The sequence below is a fragment of the Danaus plexippus genome, chromosome 8, assembly GCF_018135715.1.
Source record: "Danaus plexippus chromosome 8, MEX_DaPlex, whole genome shotgun sequence".
Classification (NCBI taxonomy): domain Eukaryota; kingdom Metazoa; phylum Arthropoda; class Insecta; order Lepidoptera; family Nymphalidae; genus Danaus; species Danaus plexippus.
In genome coordinates this window covers 1887334-1906785 of record NC_083542.1, presented here as the reverse complement: position 1 = coordinate 1906785, position 19452 = coordinate 1887334, and the positions used below count along the sequence as shown (strand labels likewise).

Sequence of the window (19452 nt, the reverse complement as noted above, 5' to 3'; positions counted from 1 at the left end):
ACTGTATTGTTATTTTGCAAAACTTTCAACTCTCGCGAATCAAGTCAGTCAAGGTTAATTTTTTAATGGACCTGTCTTTTTTTTTTAAATATGCCTCAATATATTTTTTTTCGTATATTACTGCTCAAAGTGACAAATTTTCATTTAAAAAATAACAGATTGTTTATATACTTGACATTACATGCGAAGTACTATTAAAGTGATTGATTTTCTCGCGACTATGTACATTGCAATGTGTAATTTTAATAATTTTTAAACATGCAATATCTGACTAGCTATCAATTCTAATTTGATTTTATATACAAAATGTAAACAAGATCTTTTTGGATATGAGAAGGTATTCGTTTATAGATTATTATATTCTTAATATTTTCTGCAAATCCAACCAGTGTAAACTTCATTATATATGCTCTATTAAGAACTGACATTAAACTGAAAGAAAAATTTAATATAATGTCTTGGACGTCCTAATATATATAAATAACACAACCGAGTTTCTTGCCGGCTCTTTTCAACAGAATTGCATTCTTAGCCGGTCGTGCAAACTCATAGTTTATCTTAACGGAGGCAATGATATTTATATCTATACGGTTTAAGAATAAGTAATAAAATATAAGCTTCTGGATAAATGATGCAATATATATATTTTTAAAATTTAATTTGACTGATTTCTCGACGTAATATTTTTTTGTCCTTTGTGTTTTTAATAGTAAATATTCTATTTAGATATAATGCTATCAAGTTCCTTATCCCTATATTTATTCAACTGCTCTTCTTCCGAATTTTTGATTTCATCCTTGACTATGGGTCCAAGCTTCCAGTCTTCCGGATATCCGAACTTCCTTACATCATCCCACCACTGCTGTTCCGTTTCCGTGAATAAGCAATAAATCAAATTGGTACTCATTAACATAGCAAAGCACACCCAAAAAGCAGTTCTCCACTGGACTAACGTTGACTGAAAATTTTTAATAATTTAAACATGAAAAATATGCATATTCCAGTTCTGGCTTAAGCTATTTTTTATTGCAACTCATTTTTCTGTTTACAATATAACATTAAATTAATGAAATAAAAGAAATTGTTTGAGGAATATTTACCATGTTTATGTCTTTGGAACTTATTTATTAATATACCTATCTTTTTACTTTAATGTATATCTTAAATGATGTCTTCAAACATATTTGAACTTTCAACCATATATACACGAAACCCAAATTCATTACATAACATTTGTTTTCACATCAGACAAATTAATAATTTTCACGTCCATGGTATTTTCTGTACTTTTCATGACATAATTAAGTAAATCTGCGTACACAAAATTTGGTACTGATTCTAATACTTACATCTGGAGTCAAGAGACCTATTAGAAATGGTGATATTATGCCAGTGAATGTTGATGATGTATTTATCAATGATGTTAAACTCCCAGCAAAGTTTGGTGCGATATCCAGCGTGTTAATCTGAAATTCAGATAATTCTAAGCGGTCCATACATTTCTTAGATACGTATGTGTATAAGTATTATTTTCTCTATCTAATTACCTTCATTCCACTGTAGTAAGCACCCATAAGTCCCATAGATATTATAAAATAAATCATCGCTGCGTTTCTATCACATCCTGAATACGAAGCCAGTATTATACAAATAGCTGGACCAGCTGCGGCTAAAATTTATTGAAATTTTAAGCAAAAAGATATAATATTCATGGCTAGTCTAAAGTAATGTATTTTTTAAGGGTTTTAAGGGTCAAACTTTACTACTTTTATCCTGTTTATGAACAGATGTTTAGAAATTTACCAATTGTTGTATAGAGTATTCGTCCGGTTTTTACACTATGGTAACCTTTTTCAATACATAGGTCACTAATATATCCGAACAGAAATGAACAAAGAGTCATTGCCGCATAAGGTAATCCAGAAAGTAGTCCAGTGTCAGTTATATTAAACTTTAGTACATCATATGAGTATTTTGGAAGATCTGTTATCATCGTATACAAACCCCAGTCATGACCAACCTATAAGACTAATAGCATTAGAAAAACAATTAATATAATAGATAATTTGCTAAAATATGTTTTTACGAAATACTTACATGTGAAACTAAAAGAGCCCATGTTGTTGGTGACCGTAAAATTGCTTTCCAAGGTACAGTGTCTTTACAATGTTTATGTTCAGATCTTATTACAACTTTATTCAAATGGTTTAACTCCGCTTTTGAAATAAATGGATGAGTGTTTGGCTCGCTATAGCATAGTATTATCTAGATTTTTTTAAAAATAAATTAATTTCTTTATTATTTTTTTTATTAACATTAGAAATTGCATTTCAAATAAAGAATACTGTAATACAGTAGATTCGAATTATTAAAAGAAATATCTTACCCAAAAAACAAACCAAATTAAGGCTGAACTCCCAAAGAAATAAAACACATACGCCCAATCTCGTCCACCAGATAGCAAAATACCGGATAAAAGTGGACATAAAACGTTTCCCATTTGACCTCCGCCAAAAATCAAAGCTGAATGGATCCCTCGCTCTTCTGGAGGTATCCATCTCGACATCATAAACGTTAAACCAGGCATCGTTGGACCCTTAGTCAAAATTTACATTTTATTAACAGCAATACATTAAATAAAAATCAAACAAATTATTTCTTACCTCACCCATACCCTGGAGGACTCGCAAAATAAATAACCAGGTTTCTCCGCCTACTTTTAAAACTACCGGTGTGAGCAAAGTAAATATTGATGTGCTTAAAAGACCGAGACCGATTGTCCATTTCCCACCGTAGCGTTCCACTAAATATCCTCCCAAAAACTGCGTTGTGGCATATCCATAATAAAAACCACTTAAAAGGTGGCCCTGTGTTCGCTCGTCCCAATCAAATACGGCATGCTGAAAAATGTATTAAGTCTCACACCAAACGATCAGATAAGTTCAGAAGATGAGTTCATAAAAATTGCCGTGAGGTAGAACTAAATTATTTGAATTTTTTCCTTTCAATGATTATAATGTCCCTATTAAATTGATACTCGATAAGTATAATTTCAATCGCATCGTTTATTTTTCTAAAGCAAAGAAATGAACAAAATAAAAAACAGGACCATAATAAAAATCACGAAATGCAAACAAAGACTAAAAACCTATCACAGTTTCTTTTACATAAAGATTTTGATACCGTGGGATCCCTAACCTCTTATTACGCTCTATCATCTATGTTCCGTAAGTTTTGTTACTTTTGACTACTTTGAAGTTCTACTAGCTTCGGAAACTTTGTACACGTACGCTAATGTGATACAAGCCGATATGTTTAAAATGCTACAATAAAAATGAACAATAATGTACGTGATAACATAACTGAGGATTTATACCAATTTATACCAAATGTAACTTAAAAACATTTTTTTTTGTATTTATTAAATAATACATACCATACCAATAATTTGGCTTTTTTTTATTTAAATTGTTTGATATGATTTTTGGAATTGAATAAATATAAAACCAATTTTTCATTCAGAATTAAATATACTTACTGGATTTAAAACGATAGTTCTATTTCCTTCTACATCGTCACTGGGGCACGCATCAGGATCAAAGTGCCCCCCGACGGTCTTGACATGTCTGACCATTTGTGTTATGGCTATGTTGAGGCTTACTCGCATCGTGAACACATTCAAAATTCCGAACATTGCCATTATTGAAAATATATATCTTTTAGGGATAATACAGCCTTTAACACATAAAGGATAATGGTGATTCTATGTGAAACTTTGTAGAATTTTATATTTAATCATTTTTTACAAAATTTACTTACATGCTTGCAAAGTGCTAAGAATGCCTTTATCACTTTCCATTTTTGGTCCAATATTTGTTTGTGAATTACTGAATGATGCTCTCCTTGACGCCATCCTAACTATCTAGTCTGTTATTTTCTATTATATACACATAAAAGTTACAATAATATATATTATAATGAATTACAACTAAGATTTCTAAATATTTCACATGTTTTCTTTAACAAGATGCGAAAACTAACTAAAATATTTTACTTATGATCTTGACATAAATATTACTTACTATTATCACTGCGCATACATGTATATTTGCCAAGAGAAAACATGGTTTCATATAGGGAGCTATTGTTTAGTTTATTGTATAGTTTTAATGTATAGTTAATCTGTACCAAAATAAATCTAATTCGGGCGATTATAAAACGTATGATAAAACTATACAGACTTCCTGTATTTGCTTATCTTTTTAACATATCCACAAACTTTTAACAAAAATTTACTTAGTAATGATAGTAAGCAAAAATCACTGATTGATTGTTAGACGATAGAATATAAAAATTTTATGTTCAATGATGAATTTTAAGCAACTTCTAATGTTTATGATAATTTTATATAAGAGCACTTTTAATATTCCTTTGAAAATTCTTAAAGTTTTCATAAAAGAATAATTTTTGATATATTTTAACTGAAAATTTTCGACACACAGCGCCAGTAATTTAACTTTGTAAGCTACTTTGCTACTGTATTTTAAGCGATAGTTGTCTAAAACTGCTCAAATTGTGTAAGATTTAAAGCCCATAAGCCCTGAGGATTGAAATGGTTGCGTGCTATCTCGCATAAGAACGTATTCATTGTTCCTAATAGAGGTTCTATTTACCAGTTATAATAATATAACTGTACTCTCAAGTCCCGAAATGTTTTAGTTTATCAACATTATTCTGGATGAGATAAACAGAACAGAATCAACATAATGTTACCTAATTTCCTTACTGGCGCAAATTATTCTGCATTTATATGATAAGTTTTTATTAGATTCTGACTGTCTGAATAGATTAAATTGTATCTTGTTATAAAATCAGTAGTTCTATTTTACAGTCCTATAATTTATGTACCCAATATACTTGGGTGTATTGTATATAAGAAGTCAATTTCATTCACACCTCGTTGGTAATTTTAAACACATTACAATCTGTAGAGTAGACAAAATGAGGGTAAGCGAATTTATTTCATATAAACATCCAATATCAACAAAACTCATCGATTTCATAACAAATATTTATTCAGTAAGAGCATTAACAAATCCTTTTATTTAAATGAATTTAATTAACTATCATGTACATGTTTTAATTTATACAATATAAAATTTGCCTGTGAAATCCCTGTAACATTAATTATTACATGAACTAAGTTAATTAAATTTTACTTATAATGAATTATTTACTCTAATACAAAACAACAAATTTTATATAGAGTGTACAATAACTGTAATTTATTTAGTATCCTTTTAATGTAACAGGAAAGAGCTGTTAATTAATTATTTATTTTAAATATTTTATTCTGATATCTTAAAGAACAAATACTAAAGTAAGTTGTAAACAACTAATATATAAAAAATTAATGTACATAATAAGATCTGAACTTTGAAAACGACTGAGTGATTATCTCTAAAGATATGTTCAGTATGAATAAACAATTATACACTTATTATGAAATTACTAAACTACTTCTTACATCGTAATTTAAAAAAAAATCAATAAGCCTTTATCAAACATAATAATGTTTAATATATTTTACTTTACTATAATTCAGATTCTTAACTCTGTAAAGCAAAAATTAAAGGATTTACCCTTTAAAGATTTGTTACCTATAACGAGAACTCTAATTCGAGGGCTATAAAAAGACTATTATAATAAACATTTCAAGAAATTAAATGCACATAAATACAAACAACATTTCTATTATTGGTTATTGTGTTATATACATATACATACATTATGACTTTGCTTGTCCTAATCAACTTCAGAAGATATGGCTTTCATACAAGTTACCAAACGTAAAATACAGTTTTTTCCTTATTTTGATCATCTATATCAACTTTGTGTGATAATTGTAAGATATGAGTACTTGACACAACATATAACAGAATAAGGAATGCAGAAATAAACAGATTTAACTCTAAATTGTGACTAGGAAAAAGAGTTACCCGAATGTTTGGCTCACAACTATTATTATTTTAACTAATATACATCATCCGATGTTTTGTTGCTCGATAATCTCACAGTCTCTGGTTGTTCGGGATTTCCATCGGGTATTAAGGATCCGTGCTTCCAATCAGCTGGGTAACCGAGTTTCCTTACATCATCCCACCACTGCTGTTCACCGTCAGCCCAAATGCAGTACACTACGTTTGTACCAACTAATACAGCAAAACAGACCCAGAACGCTATCCGCCATTGGGCTAATGTTGACTATACAGACACAAATAAAATATATAAATCAATAAAGATGTTAATGTATCGTATAAAATTAATAATAATATTTCGTAAGCTATCACCAAAAAACCATCAGGCAAAGAATAAAATATTACGTCACTATACTTACATCAGGTGTCAATAACCCAATAAGGTATGGTGTCACAATACCAGCGAATGTAGAAGTTGTGTTTACTAGCGATGTCAGCGAACCTGCATAATTCGGTGCCAGATCCAATGCGTTTACCTTAAACAATTATTTCAAACATTAGTTATTTCATTCACTTCTTTTTTTTGTAATCATTGTAATTTTAATGAACTCTCGCCAACTTTATTGGAGTAAATGATATTATAATACTTTTATGCTTATTGTGGAAAACAAAACGGCATATTTTGTTATTAGATGTTAGTCTAAAAATTTCATAACACTTTTGTATAAAATGATAGCTACGTGTTTATATTGACCAAATTCTGTAACAAACTGAAAATGGTATGGATGTTACTCTTTATTTTCTAATATACGAAAAGTTTTAAAATCTATTAAAACAAATTAAAGTCGTAGGAATTGTAAGAGAAAAAAGTCAGGATTTTTTTATACTGATTACGTACAGAACATGGCCCAACACGCGATACAGAAGACTTATATTTCTTATAATATACTATTGAAATTACAAGTGAGGTACACATTTTAAGCAAAATACAAATAAGATTATCCTTACCTTCATACCACTGTAAAAACCTCCCATAAGAGCCATAGACAAGATGAAGTACACCATAGCAGCAGTTCTGTCACATCCAGCGTAAGAAGCCAGGATTATACATATTGCAGGTCCAGTGGCCGCTGAAATAACGTGTCGTTTAAGAATTTATTATCTTTGAATAGTCTTTAGAATTATGCATGATTTACAATTAAAACTGAAACGATTAGTGCTTTCTTATTTTAAGTCCGATAATAGCTATGAAATTGAAAGATTAAGTGAGCGTAAAAATATATAATAAATACAATACCAACATGTAGTTTTTAATAAGTTTTTTTACATACATCCTCATAAATACATACCTATGGTAGTGTGAATAATTCTGCCCGTCTTAATAGTATGCCACCCTTTCTTGATGCAGAGGTCGCACACAAATCCAAACAGAAAGGAACATAACCACATAGCTATATAAGGTAAGGCAGTCAGAGTTCCAGTCGTCGCAATGTTAAATTTAAGCACATCGTGTGAGTATTTCGGCAAGTCTGTCACCATAGTGTAATAACCCCAATCGTGTCCGACCTGTAAAGGCACAATCCTTTCCTAAGTTTTTCACACAAAGATAAATTAATAGTGATTTTTTTAGTTTCAAGTTTAATATACTTTTAATTTTTATCACTAAAAATATTCACTGTATAATATCCATCTCCAGCAAAGTTAGACATCGCTTACGTAATATTTTTCCTTTAGTTGTAAAATATACCTATAATCGTAATGCACCTATCTTTAAAGGTGGTATTGTTGTTTTAAATAGAATAAGAATTATTCTAAAATAATTCATTCTTTTTTATTATAATATTTATAACAATACACACAAGTACAGTTTAAATAGCCATACTTAATATATAAGATGTGCTACTGACATCCCAAGCAACGGAATTGAAATGTTGCAATAAAATTTTATGCGTTTTACTGACCCATGAATTTAATACCACTTTTCAAACTGCAGTTGCATAATTTTAATACGCAACCTACAATAAATTGTAGCAGTTCAAGCACCCACTCGGGAATTAAACAAGTTTATGTTGAGCAAACGACAATGTGTCTGTGTTGGGTTAGGTAAGTTTACACACAGTATTTTGAATATTTTAAACACATAAAATAAACTATCTCTGATATAAAGTCGCGAATTAAGGATATAAAAATAATATTATATCACTTATATCTGGTATCTAAAAATAAAGGTCCCAGAATTAAAAAATAATAGAGATATCATGGTTGTTAGTTCGTCTTGAAGGACAAGAAAAAGATTTTTTGTAAAGTATCTTAAATTTAGTACAAACTTGAAAGAACAGTGTTTCAATTTTAGAAGAAACTAGTTTTGTAAAAGAACGTTATTATTTCACCACCACCTTTGAATCACCATCGTCCCTAGGGCCAAAATGTCGTGGCAAATGCCACGCAATATATTATACATATATTAACTACGGCGATATTATGCATGCAAAACAAAAGAGTTAATTAAAATGCCGTAGCAATATCGAGTCAAAGAGACGCAAACGTTCATACACCGCGCAATTTCACTCTTATATTATCAGTAGGAAATCAAGGGATTACGAAGATATATTTACTTTACCAAGATAAAAATTACCTGACAGATGTCTAACAGAAATTATCAATAGGAGGAAATCATGTTATTTGTACTAGGGGAACTGTTCTTAAAATGTAAATACTTTTTGTTATGCACCTAGACACGTTAATTTAAAGTTATGGTATAAAACACAACTCAAGGTCTCTCGCATGGCATGTGACCATTGTGGCGATTACGTAATCGCTGAACCAAAATGGCGTATTACTGTCAAAGTAGGAGTATAAAACATGAACATAAATTAATTGCGTCACAACCTTTGTCATAATTTTAAACTATAGATATATTTAAAGTCTCTAAAATATCTTTGACGATCAGTTGTAAGTTTGTCAGTATTAAGAGTTTTTTAGCTCATTTTTGTGTTATAACTACCTCAAAAATTTTAACTAAATTGACCCAACAACCTATATATATTTGTACATAAACAAATACAAGCGGTCATACCCGATCACTCATTTAATGATACTGCGTATTAATTATATCCAAAAACTCTATTAAATAAATTAAAAGTATTATTCTATTTTTATTATATTACGTAACTGTATTCATCATACTTAAAAATAGCTGTTCACTGTTAACAATGCAATTTACTATATAAATTGCATATAAATTTATTCTAGATCCTAGTTACACTTCCTTATTCTAAATAACCTCAAAAAGAGGAAAATTAAAAGCTTCCCGACCTTCAACTATGCAGTGATAAGGCTGTGTATTTACAAACATAAAAGTAGTAAAAACTACAAAAAATTCATTAGAACACCTTAAAATATAAAGTACGTCGATTTTACAATTATTTTTAGTGTAACATGAACCTTATATTTAAGCAAAACTCAACTATATAAATCAACCATAAAAAAATATTCCACAACTCAATAAAATATAATAGATAACCTTATTTAGTAGTTATTTGCATAAATTTATAAGAGTCTTTAGTGCACCTGTCGTCTTCATTAAAAAATTAATATATGTGTACGTGTCTTGAGTACTCTGGATGCCGAAATATAGCATTTTATCTAAATTGGATCACATACCCTACTCATACAGAGTCTCGTAAACATCAGACTATATATTTTTCAATTTTTTTAAAACCTTATCACTGAAGTACTAATCGCGACATTAAATAAAGTGATAGGCATCAAGGGAGAATTCATCTTTATTTATGTATAAAAATTTTAGGGGCATGTTGAGAATTACTTTGTTCATAAAATTTGAGTGTGGACAAACTTCAAATCTTATTCCGAAGAAGCGACTACTAAAATTACACTTTATGTCATTGGTATAAGACAGCAAACGTTGCGATACATTTGAATCCTTTTTTGCAATTGACAAGCGAGTGATGGGATCCAACGGAATGAATGTCACGTAATATTTAAATTTAACGAGATTCTCTGGTTACTGCCCTATTCAATTTCTTCATAAAGTAAGTGGGTAAGTACGTTTTTAAATTCTAACTGCTGCCGTTCTTATTCTACTTCGTTTTAAATTTATAAACAAGAAAGTAGTATGATAGTCTAAATATATACAACAAATTTTCGTAGATAACATTCTAATGAAAATTTTATTCTTATCGTTCATAATCTGAACCTAAACAAATTAACACTTTTTTGCAGTTATAATGTGATCTAATTTATTAGAATAAAAATATTTAGAATGAGGCGATTTGGTTCAAGTATTCAAGCCAAATAAATAGCTTACTTTAATTAATAGATAAGTGTGCTTAGTGATAGGATCTTGAGGCATTTTTCTCAAAACAAGTGATGTCATTTACAAGATAGCGACCAGACAATCATAATTTTATTGCAACAATAGTTTGTTTTAAGTTACCATTTCGTTGTACTATATTGCGCGCAAACAACTACTCGCGCTAATATTTGCATTGATACAATATAACGACTTATCTAATATTTCACAATCAACACCAATTAGGTCAAAATGCTTATTGAACAAAACTATTGCTAACTACACTTTGCCCGTGGTTCCGTTCGCATATGTAAATATTTTAACGTAACTGCAAAATTTCCAACACCATATCAACCTTAATTGGTAATGTAGTTTTTGCATGATTGAGTTACAAACACACAAAACTATTGTATTAATAATCTAAGTAACATTTTAAGGTTGAATTCCCATTTGAAAACAAAAGTTTATCATGAATACTATCTTTAAAGCAAATAAATAGCTTTAGTTAACAAATGGCAATAATCTGATGTAACATTCGCTTGTCGGTCGTCAACATACAATTTGTATAGCACACGTATAGTTAGAAGATAAAATATTATAAAGAGGAAACATAAACTTAGATACATTTAAAATCTTAATATCAATATCTACAGATGGTCAGATCTAGTCATGTTATATAAAAATTGCGATACTTACAGCAGCCCATACAAGGGCCCATACAGGAGCAGATCTCAGGATCGCCTTCCAAGGCACTGGATCCTTTGCTGTAATACTCTCCGCAGTTGTAACATTCTTGTTGAGATAGTTAAGTTCTTTCTTTGATATGTAAGGATGAGTATTTGGTGTGCTATAGCAAAGCAAACTCTGAAATGATTAAAAATCATGTCTTTTTTTAGGTGTTCAAAAGCAATGACATTTAATGATGAAGATAAAAAAAAATAATGCATTTTTTTATTTGGTTGAACTGTATAAATCATTTTTTCCTCGTTTGAAAAAAAAAGTATATAAGTTGCAAAAACGTAACATTATGATATAAAAAATCTATAAATAACAAGTAAATAATCACTTTTGCGGTCAAACTTACCCACAAAGTAAACCACACAAGGCCGAAGCCACCGAAGAAATAGAATACATATGCCCAATCTCTTCCATCAGCTAACAAAATACCAGACATGAAAGAGCCAAATATATTTCCTATTTGTGCACCGCCAAATACTAAGGCCCCTTGAAACGAACGTTCATGCGGTGGCACCCATCTCGCTAACATTATCATTAAAGCTGGCATCGTCGGACCCTTAGTAATTAAAGATAACCAAATTTATACAGATATTTAAGGGAATCTATGAAATAAATTGTCTTGTAATATAAAACTCACTTCCCCCATTCCTTGCAAGACCCGCAGTATAAAGAGCCATGTCGCCCCTCCAGCTCTGATAACTATTGGTGTTAGAAAAGTAAATAAAGCGGTACTAAGTAAACCAATTCCTAATGTCCATTTTCCTCCAAACTTCTCAGCTAAATATCCACCAGGTACTTGAGTCGCTGCATACCCGTAGTAAAATCCACTTAGAATTAAACCTTGAGTTTTTTCATCCCAATCAAAGGTCGCGTACTGTAAAATAGAAGGTTTATATAAGACAAAGCAATTTTTTATGGAAATTTATTCCGTACTGTATTTTATTCATATTTAAAATTACAGAATAGTAATAGTGATATAAAGTCGACGAATTTTGTTTATGAATTTAATCATTTCTTTAATAGAATTTAGATAATCGCAGAGTCCTATAAAAATTAATACATACTGATAATGCATAATAACTTTGTCGTTCTGAATGTCTAGCATGCAAATATTATTTAATTATTATTTACGTTATAATAATAATACAGCTTGGCAAACTCAGCTGCTTAGCAGTACTTTGTTCAACATTACAGGTCAGGAATAGAAATGACGGTATGTTTACGTTGACATAACTTGCATTAACAATTAGACAAACACCGAGAACTGGTTACAACTCTAATGTACTTAAACCCTAAATGCTTTCACGTAAGCTCGATGAAATTATTTTAGGAATATGAAAACAATATATTTTATTATATTTCTAAAGATAAACTAACGGACTTCGTGATTGAATTGTTATTTTTAGATTAAGGTTACATAAAATACTATTAATAAATTTAAAGCAATGAAAAAAGTATTCGTATATTGAAATCCAGCGATATAATAGGAATTCCGATCCCAACAAAGTATTCTCATTGGTGTCATCAGGACGCACGCCCCAGTGACTTTCATATATTCATTAAATAAACATGCTTTAGCTGAGCAATGAGCATTAGTCTTAATTTGCACAAAATTTTCATTCCTTACATTGCAATTATTTAAATATATGAGACAAGGTGTTCTTATATTTACTTAATGATCACAAACTCACTGGTCGTAGAATATTTGTGGAATTAGAATCTTCAATATCACTTGGACATGCGTCGGGATCAAAATGTTCTGTGCCACTTTTGGTCTTATTGACCATTTGTGTAATTGCCAAGTTCAAACAGACTCTCATTGTATACGCATTGCACACGCCCAAAAGTCCCATAACTCCTAGAATGTACCTTTGGGGTATGACACAACCTGAAAGAAATATTTATTATCAGGTGATATGTCTCAGTTTTAGGACAAGTAATGCACAGAGCTTTTGAATTGAAGTGAAATGGTAAGTTATTTGTCTGCTTATTTGGTATAAATATTAAGTACATAATTTATATCAAAACAGTTTGACCGATCTATGTGCCTTATATGAAAGCTAAAGCAAATTCATCGATTTCCTTACCTGTGAAGAAATATTTACAGATTTTTTGAATAAACTTTAGGTTTATCAAGAATAATGAAACTTAAAGAACCATTGGCTTTACTAAGGGTAAGTGTAAGTAAAGGATACTTTAAATATTTATACAAAAAAAAATGTATTAACAATAACAGACAGTTTGAATAATTTTCCTTTAAAATAAACACATCTTGGTTTTATAATGAATTGAATCGAATTACAAAGAAACGATGCTTTCTTTAGAGTTGCGGAATGTTTTTTATAGAAGTGTATATTTTATTTAATGAAATAAATCCTAATGTTACTATCCCTTATCAAGATTAAAATTATTCCTTTGTTAATAATAGTTATTACTCTATATCATATTACGGTTATTTATAGAATCCTTTAAAATTAGGTTCATAATAATTCTTGAAACACTTCCATTTGTCACTTTGGGTTCATTCGATATTAATATAAATTAGGTCAGTTAAAAGCAATATTCTTTAGATACAAAGTTATCTAATATATATGTAGATATATAATATAAAGTTTATTTGATGTAATATTTGTTTTGAATGAAGTGTTTGAAAAGCTCAAAAATCAGTTCTTGTATAGCATTAGTATAGATAATTTTTATAGCGATATTTTTATGTGAAATGAAAATATAATTCTCCATATAAATGTTAAGATTACATGGTAGTTATGCATAATATATCACAACTGGTAAAACAGTTTTGGCAAGAGTTTAAAATATAAGAAGTATAATGCTCTTTGAGGTCCAAACTATCTTACTCTTTCAATCTTTATTTTCATCTCGATGTGAGTCCATATTAGTTTTATATTGCTTCAGATATTTGCATTATAATTTTTACAAATTTCTTTTTGATTAAAATTAATGAATTAACTCTCAAAATGTAGTATTAGTCATTTGATATTTTTTGATGATACGATACATGGTAACCACAACATTGTAACTATGAACCTCAAAAATTTATACTAAATAACCGAGAATACCGCTCATGGAAACCGTTTCCCGTTTTGATAGAGCGATATCGAATCTCATCTGGTGTCTTCAAACAACTTAATAAAAGCTGTATAAAAAATTACGATCTTATCAAGATATATGATGGTATACGTTTACAACCGTTTTGGTTCCCACTAAATTTATCCATCTCAGTTCTCAAACCCGTTTTACTACCCACGATCGAAGCTGATTATAATTCATGATACTCTGTTGGTTGCAAAAATGTGCTACTCATATTGTATACTATTTTCTCCCGCAATTTTGTTCGCATCATAAATAAATTCTCGTACATTCGAAATTTAACGAAACAATTTTTATATGTAAAGTGTAATTCTTGTTGTTTTCGTTTCAACATATGATAGTATTTTTTATTCATTTCGATAACATATTTTTTTGGTATTATTGAATGGTTTTTGTTACATGGTATCTAAATTTGGTTAAATTTTTAACCGTCGAGATTTCAAATGATAGGAATTTACATAGAGTCTAAAAGAATATATTGTTATTCAATTTTAAATTTCGCATTGACGGCTAAGTAACAAAAAAACATATAATTAAATATTTCATTATTAAGTGATTTTTAAGTCAAATATCCACCCAGGGTTTTCATGAAATTAAGCATCCGTTTTGTGCTTATTCTTTCTTTTTTTTAACAATGTATTTACGTATATAGAGATGAAGAATTTGGCAATAAATGTATGTATAATTTATATTGATATTTATGTTTCGCAAAAAATTTTAAAACAAGACAAAAATTTATAATTATTTATCCTTCGTTTTTTTATTTTTATTTTGAGTCTACAAATCATTTAATTTAATCATCAATTCCATATTGATTACTTGTCATAGAATTGACAAATTTTTACAAAATATCTAAAATTAAAAAATACTTACATGATCGCAAAGCTCTCGTAAAAGCTGTGTCCTTCGGTTTTCTTGGCTGGTTCTTTAAGCCAAGTAAGTTGTGGGCTTGTATTTGATTTAGGTCAGTCATTATTCATTTACAATGACTCCTGTCAAATTATTTAATCTTCACTTTGAAGTGACCTACAATAGCTTTATATCTGAAACAATGTGATTAACGTTAACTTTATTCACTTATATAAAATTAGTTTATTTTTATATATTTTTATACCAAGATCTTTAAAATCTGTATTTCATGTATACTATAATTTCATAAAACAAGTTTAAAATAAAAGTATTTTCTTTGTGGCAATAATGAAATAAATAAAATTATTTATTTATTTGATTTAGTAGTTTCCTTAAGCGATATTTCATTTGCTATCCATAACAATTAAGAAAAGATCTCACAAAGACGTGATAATAACTCATAGAAAAATTATCTATATTAATGTTTAAGAGAATATTATTTCAATCAAGGATATTATTACAACGACAATCAATCAAATTCTAGACTACATTTTGATAACACTATCTTTATCATAGCATAGAGGCGTGCGACAAGGTTCTGGTAAAATTTTAACTCATTATATGTCATAATTAAGAAGAAAAACATATATTATCTAAATCATAGGAGGTCGGGGTCAGTGGTGATATCAATAATATATTTTATTTAATCACTACTTTTTTTTACATATATTTAGAAAAAAATTATAGCAAAGATTAATTTTCAATTCTTCAAATATGCGATGTTTATGATATTGATTTTTTCTTATAAATTTACCCTTTTTACGTAATAAAGTTATACAAAACTATTATATTATCTATTACATTACAATAAATAGAGAGCTAAATGAAATAAAAATATTTAACTAAATTTTTATTTAAGAAAAAAAACTACATTATTTCCTTATTTAATTATGAAAATAGTATAAAAACATTACCTTTACAACACACACACACATCCAGAGACACAGATATACACAATTTAATTACATTCGCGTGTAATTTCAAACAGCATGTGCGCATACGTTTGTTCCGTCTGCATACATGGCTAATATTGTCATCGGGAGTTTGTTAGGCCGTAAAACTATAGGTTGACGGCCTTGGACCGAGTCAATCGGTTTATACATTAAACCAAGCGAAATCGTTGTGATAAAAACGTGTAACTTACACCGGCACATGTGAATTCCATTATAGTAAGAATCTATAAATACTAAATAACTTTCTGAATTATTATCTTCATCGAGTTCATTGTGAACTTTATTTGACATTAAGAGGATTGGTATGCTTAAATTCATCCTCTTATAAATTAAAGTCGTGATAAATCAGAGAGAATATGCTTCTCGTTAGATACAGATATTCTCTTATCTGGAGTCAAAGATCGATTTTGCGCAACTTAGCACTGTATTATATCTTCATATTTTTAAAATATTCAACAAAACATTTCGTTATAAGACTTTAAATACATTAACTTTATCCTCTGATTCTTAGCAACGAAATTAAAAAACAACACGTTCGTTTCATCGTTACTCTATTTTACGAGTAAATTTTTCAGTGAACTATGTTTTATACATTATTTTCTGAATTTCTATTTAAATAAAGGTTTAATTGAATTTTATTTCGATTTAAACAACCTATAGATAACAAAATACTACATACAAAACTGATAGTAAATTATAACATAAGAAATAGTACATACTATATACATATCTCAAGCTATAAAGACTTCCTTTTGAGCCTGTTATTGTAAAAATTTAAACTATTATAATAGTGATATTCCAATACAAAATGCTAATTTAATACATAATTTTCAAATAAACATATTTATGTAATTAGGTCGATATTTAAATGTGAATCGACCTAAATATACATTGAACTTATAAATCGAATTGATCAATATAAATACGTATCCAGTTTGAAGGTTGATATATATCTGTGTGTGTGAATTTCTGTGTGTGTTGTGTTTGCCATCCAATCCTTATCATATGAAACAATAAATTCCCACAATAACTAGTCATGAAGCAATAAAACACTATGTTGTAGATAAATAAGCAATTACGGATGGATTTTATAGGCCCAAAATACAATATCCAAGTTAATATAAGCAGAAATAGAATTCTTTTCTGGCAATATAGATGTTTTTATAAGTTATGATGTTTAAAAAACAATGTTACAAGTTAAGTATTATCTACCAACTAATATTAGATTACTTTAACAGTAACCTAATCCTAATCATATCAAATACAGGGGAATAGTTGGATACACATAATACGTTAACAGCTTATATGATTCTCGTCAAAACCACGGTCACAATAAAATTTCAATCATGATTATACCAACGATAGCATTCCTTTAAATCCATCGGTATTTAAATTGGTGAAATACTGTATGTGTTAATGGAATTATACAGAACATTGATTAAAAAAAACATTGATATACACGTAAAACAATATTTTAAAACCTCTTTTTGTTGATAACGAAAAATTAAGAGAAATATACTGTCACGATGTACGCATGATTGGTGTACATAACTCTTTCAGTGGTCTGATGCATGTGGCACAGAGGTTTGTTAATTTATTACCATTGCTGTTTTAATATGTTGTTTTTTGTTACAATGAAAAACTTTATATAAAATTATCAAAACTAAATAGTACTCAGTGTTTGAAAGAAGATTCAAAACATGTAGCATTAAAAAACAACGACTATTTGGTAAGTATTTATTATGAAAACACCGAGGTTATCAAAAAATTACATTAAAAGAGTACAGTTTGGTGTGATTTTGATATTTTTAAGATAATAAATTACTAGTTTCCTACTAATACGTTGCCTTCGACCTCGGAAACCTGTTAGGGTTTACATAGTACCTTCGACGAGATAAAATCTATACACAACAAATATCTTATTAGTGACATGCAAATTGCAATGCCAAGCATTTTGTGCTAAAAAACAACAAAGTCTTTAATCTTTATATTAAACATCTGTTGGCTACATTGATTATATAAATATGCTCATGTATTATTTTAGATGATACAATTAATTAATTAATATTATTTATATAATTGTAAGTTTTTATGATTTTGTTAAAGTAAATGTTAAGATAGGGAAAACAGTTGTAGTGTGTATTTATATTATATATTCTTATAATATCTGGCTCAAAATTTAAGAAGAATAAAAAGATGATGACCTTACTACAACCGTAAAATTAATTGCTTTAAAAAAATATTCTATTAAATAAAAAATCCATATTGTTTGTAAATTAGTTTACCAAAAATTTTTACGCTTCAACTACATAAAACACACACACACACACACACACACACACACAGTTGAGCAATGTCGTAAATATATCACGGATACTTTGACTGATGGCTCGAGAAGTAGCCACTGACCTTGATGAATCTTAGGTATGAACAAAAAAAACTTATTAAAATAATCGACCCAAACAAGTGAGTTACAAAACTAAAATGTTAACATTAAAGGGACTTCACACAAACTTTATCGACGACCAATTATTTTTTAACCGAAAATAATTATATTTATTACTTCAGTAAACTTGTAACGTGTGATTTAAAAATTTTATTTCGTTTACAATCATTTTATCGCTTAAGTATTTATTAAGTTCTATCAATATTGATATACAATTAGGAGATATATTAAAATATAATATTATTTTATATAAAAAAAATTGTCGCTGCCACTGCTGTGTGTGTGACACTTTAAAGACGTTTTAATAACCTTCACACAGATAGAACAATTAGTATGAGAAGGGCGTTAAATATAGATGTGTAATGAAATCATTTAAATGTTTAATTCAGGACAAATCAGTAAATGACAACGATTAATCTAAGATATCGTAAAACTATTATAAATTCAATACATTTTTTTACAATACATTTTACAATACATTTTTTTATGTTTTGTTTTTTGATAACATGAGTATTATTGCAGAGCAATAACTCTTCCATTCATTTCAATACATTAAGTAAGTAATTTTAACAATAATTAGTTTTGCCTAAAGAAATATTTTGTATTTTACTTAAAGTCCATTTCAGTTACTTCTAAACTTACGAAAAAATATAGAGAAAATAATACAAAAATATATATATATATATATATATATATAAAGCGAATAAAAAATTAAAATATTTTTATTAAATGGTAATCGAAAACGTTTTTTACTGTTATAAGTAGAAAAAAGTATTTTTTAATTTTTATCCATTGTTTGCTATTTTTAATCAACAAATTTAAGTCAAAAAAACGGAGAAGAAAGCCTCATATAATTTTTCTCCAAATTAAAATATAGGTATGTTAGCCACAAAATAATTTACCGAATTCAACAAGAAAATTGTAAACTAACGAATGCAGTCTTATCGTCCCATTACACATTGACATGTGAAAAATTAAAATAAAACAGATCCTTCTTAAAGAAAAATC

The 19452-nt window shown here is 28.7% G+C and overlaps 2 protein-coding genes across 2 annotated transcripts; both read right to left on the bottom strand.

The window, feature by feature from the left end:
* Positions 1-650: 650 nt before the first annotated feature.
* LOC116776591 (putative inorganic phosphate cotransporter) lies at positions 651-4022 on the bottom strand. The gene is made up of 9 exons (XM_032669821.2): positions 3820-4022; positions 3539-3735; positions 2664-2900; positions 2387-2596; positions 2098-2265; positions 1804-2020; positions 1548-1669; positions 1350-1466; positions 651-958 (listed from the first exon to the last, which is right to left on the bottom strand). The coding sequence occupies exons 1-9, from the start codon at positions 3911-3913 to the stop codon at positions 719-721; spliced, it is 1602 nt and encodes a 533-aa protein (XP_032525712.2). The 5' UTR covers positions 3914-4022; the 3' UTR covers positions 651-718.
* A 2005-nt stretch (positions 4023-6027) lies between these two features.
* On the bottom strand, positions 6028-16203 carry LOC116771531 (putative inorganic phosphate cotransporter). Its single transcript, XM_032663410.2, has 10 exons — positions 15960-16203; positions 15010-15179; positions 12720-12916; positions 11666-11902; positions 11375-11584; positions 10987-11154; positions 7328-7544; positions 6987-7108; positions 6398-6514; positions 6028-6264 (listed from the first exon to the last, which is right to left on the bottom strand). The coding sequence occupies exons 2-10, from the start codon at positions 15107-15109 to the stop codon at positions 6034-6036; spliced, it is 1599 nt and encodes a 532-aa protein (XP_032519301.1). The 5' UTR covers positions 15110-15179; positions 15960-16203; the 3' UTR covers positions 6028-6033.
* Between the last annotated feature and the right edge of the window lie 3249 nt (positions 16204-19452).

Coding starts and splice junctions, on each gene's coding strand:
- LOC116771531 (XM_032663410.2), bottom strand. CDS start 15,109: ATGACTGACCTAAATCAAATACAAGCCCACAACTTACTTGGCTTAAAG. Junction 12,917..15,009: donor TACGAGAGCTTTGCGATCAT/GTAAGTATTTTT, acceptor TATTTCTTTCAG/GTTGTGTCATACCCCAAAGG. Junction 11,155..11,374: donor TTGTGTGGTTTACTTTGTGG/GTAAGTTTGACC, acceptor TAATCATTTCAG/AGTTTGCTTTGCTATAGCAC.
- LOC116776591 (XM_032669821.2), bottom strand. CDS start 3,913: ATGGCGTCAAGGAGAGCATCATTCAGTAATTCACAAACAAATATTGGA. Junction 2,266..2,386: donor TAATTTGGTTTGTTTTTTGG/GTAAGATATTTC, acceptor AAAAAAATCTAG/ATAATACTATGCTATAGCGA. Junction 2,021..2,097: donor GGGCTCTTTTAGTTTCACAT/GTAAGTATTTCG, acceptor TTAGTCTTATAG/GTTGGTCATGACTGGGGTTT.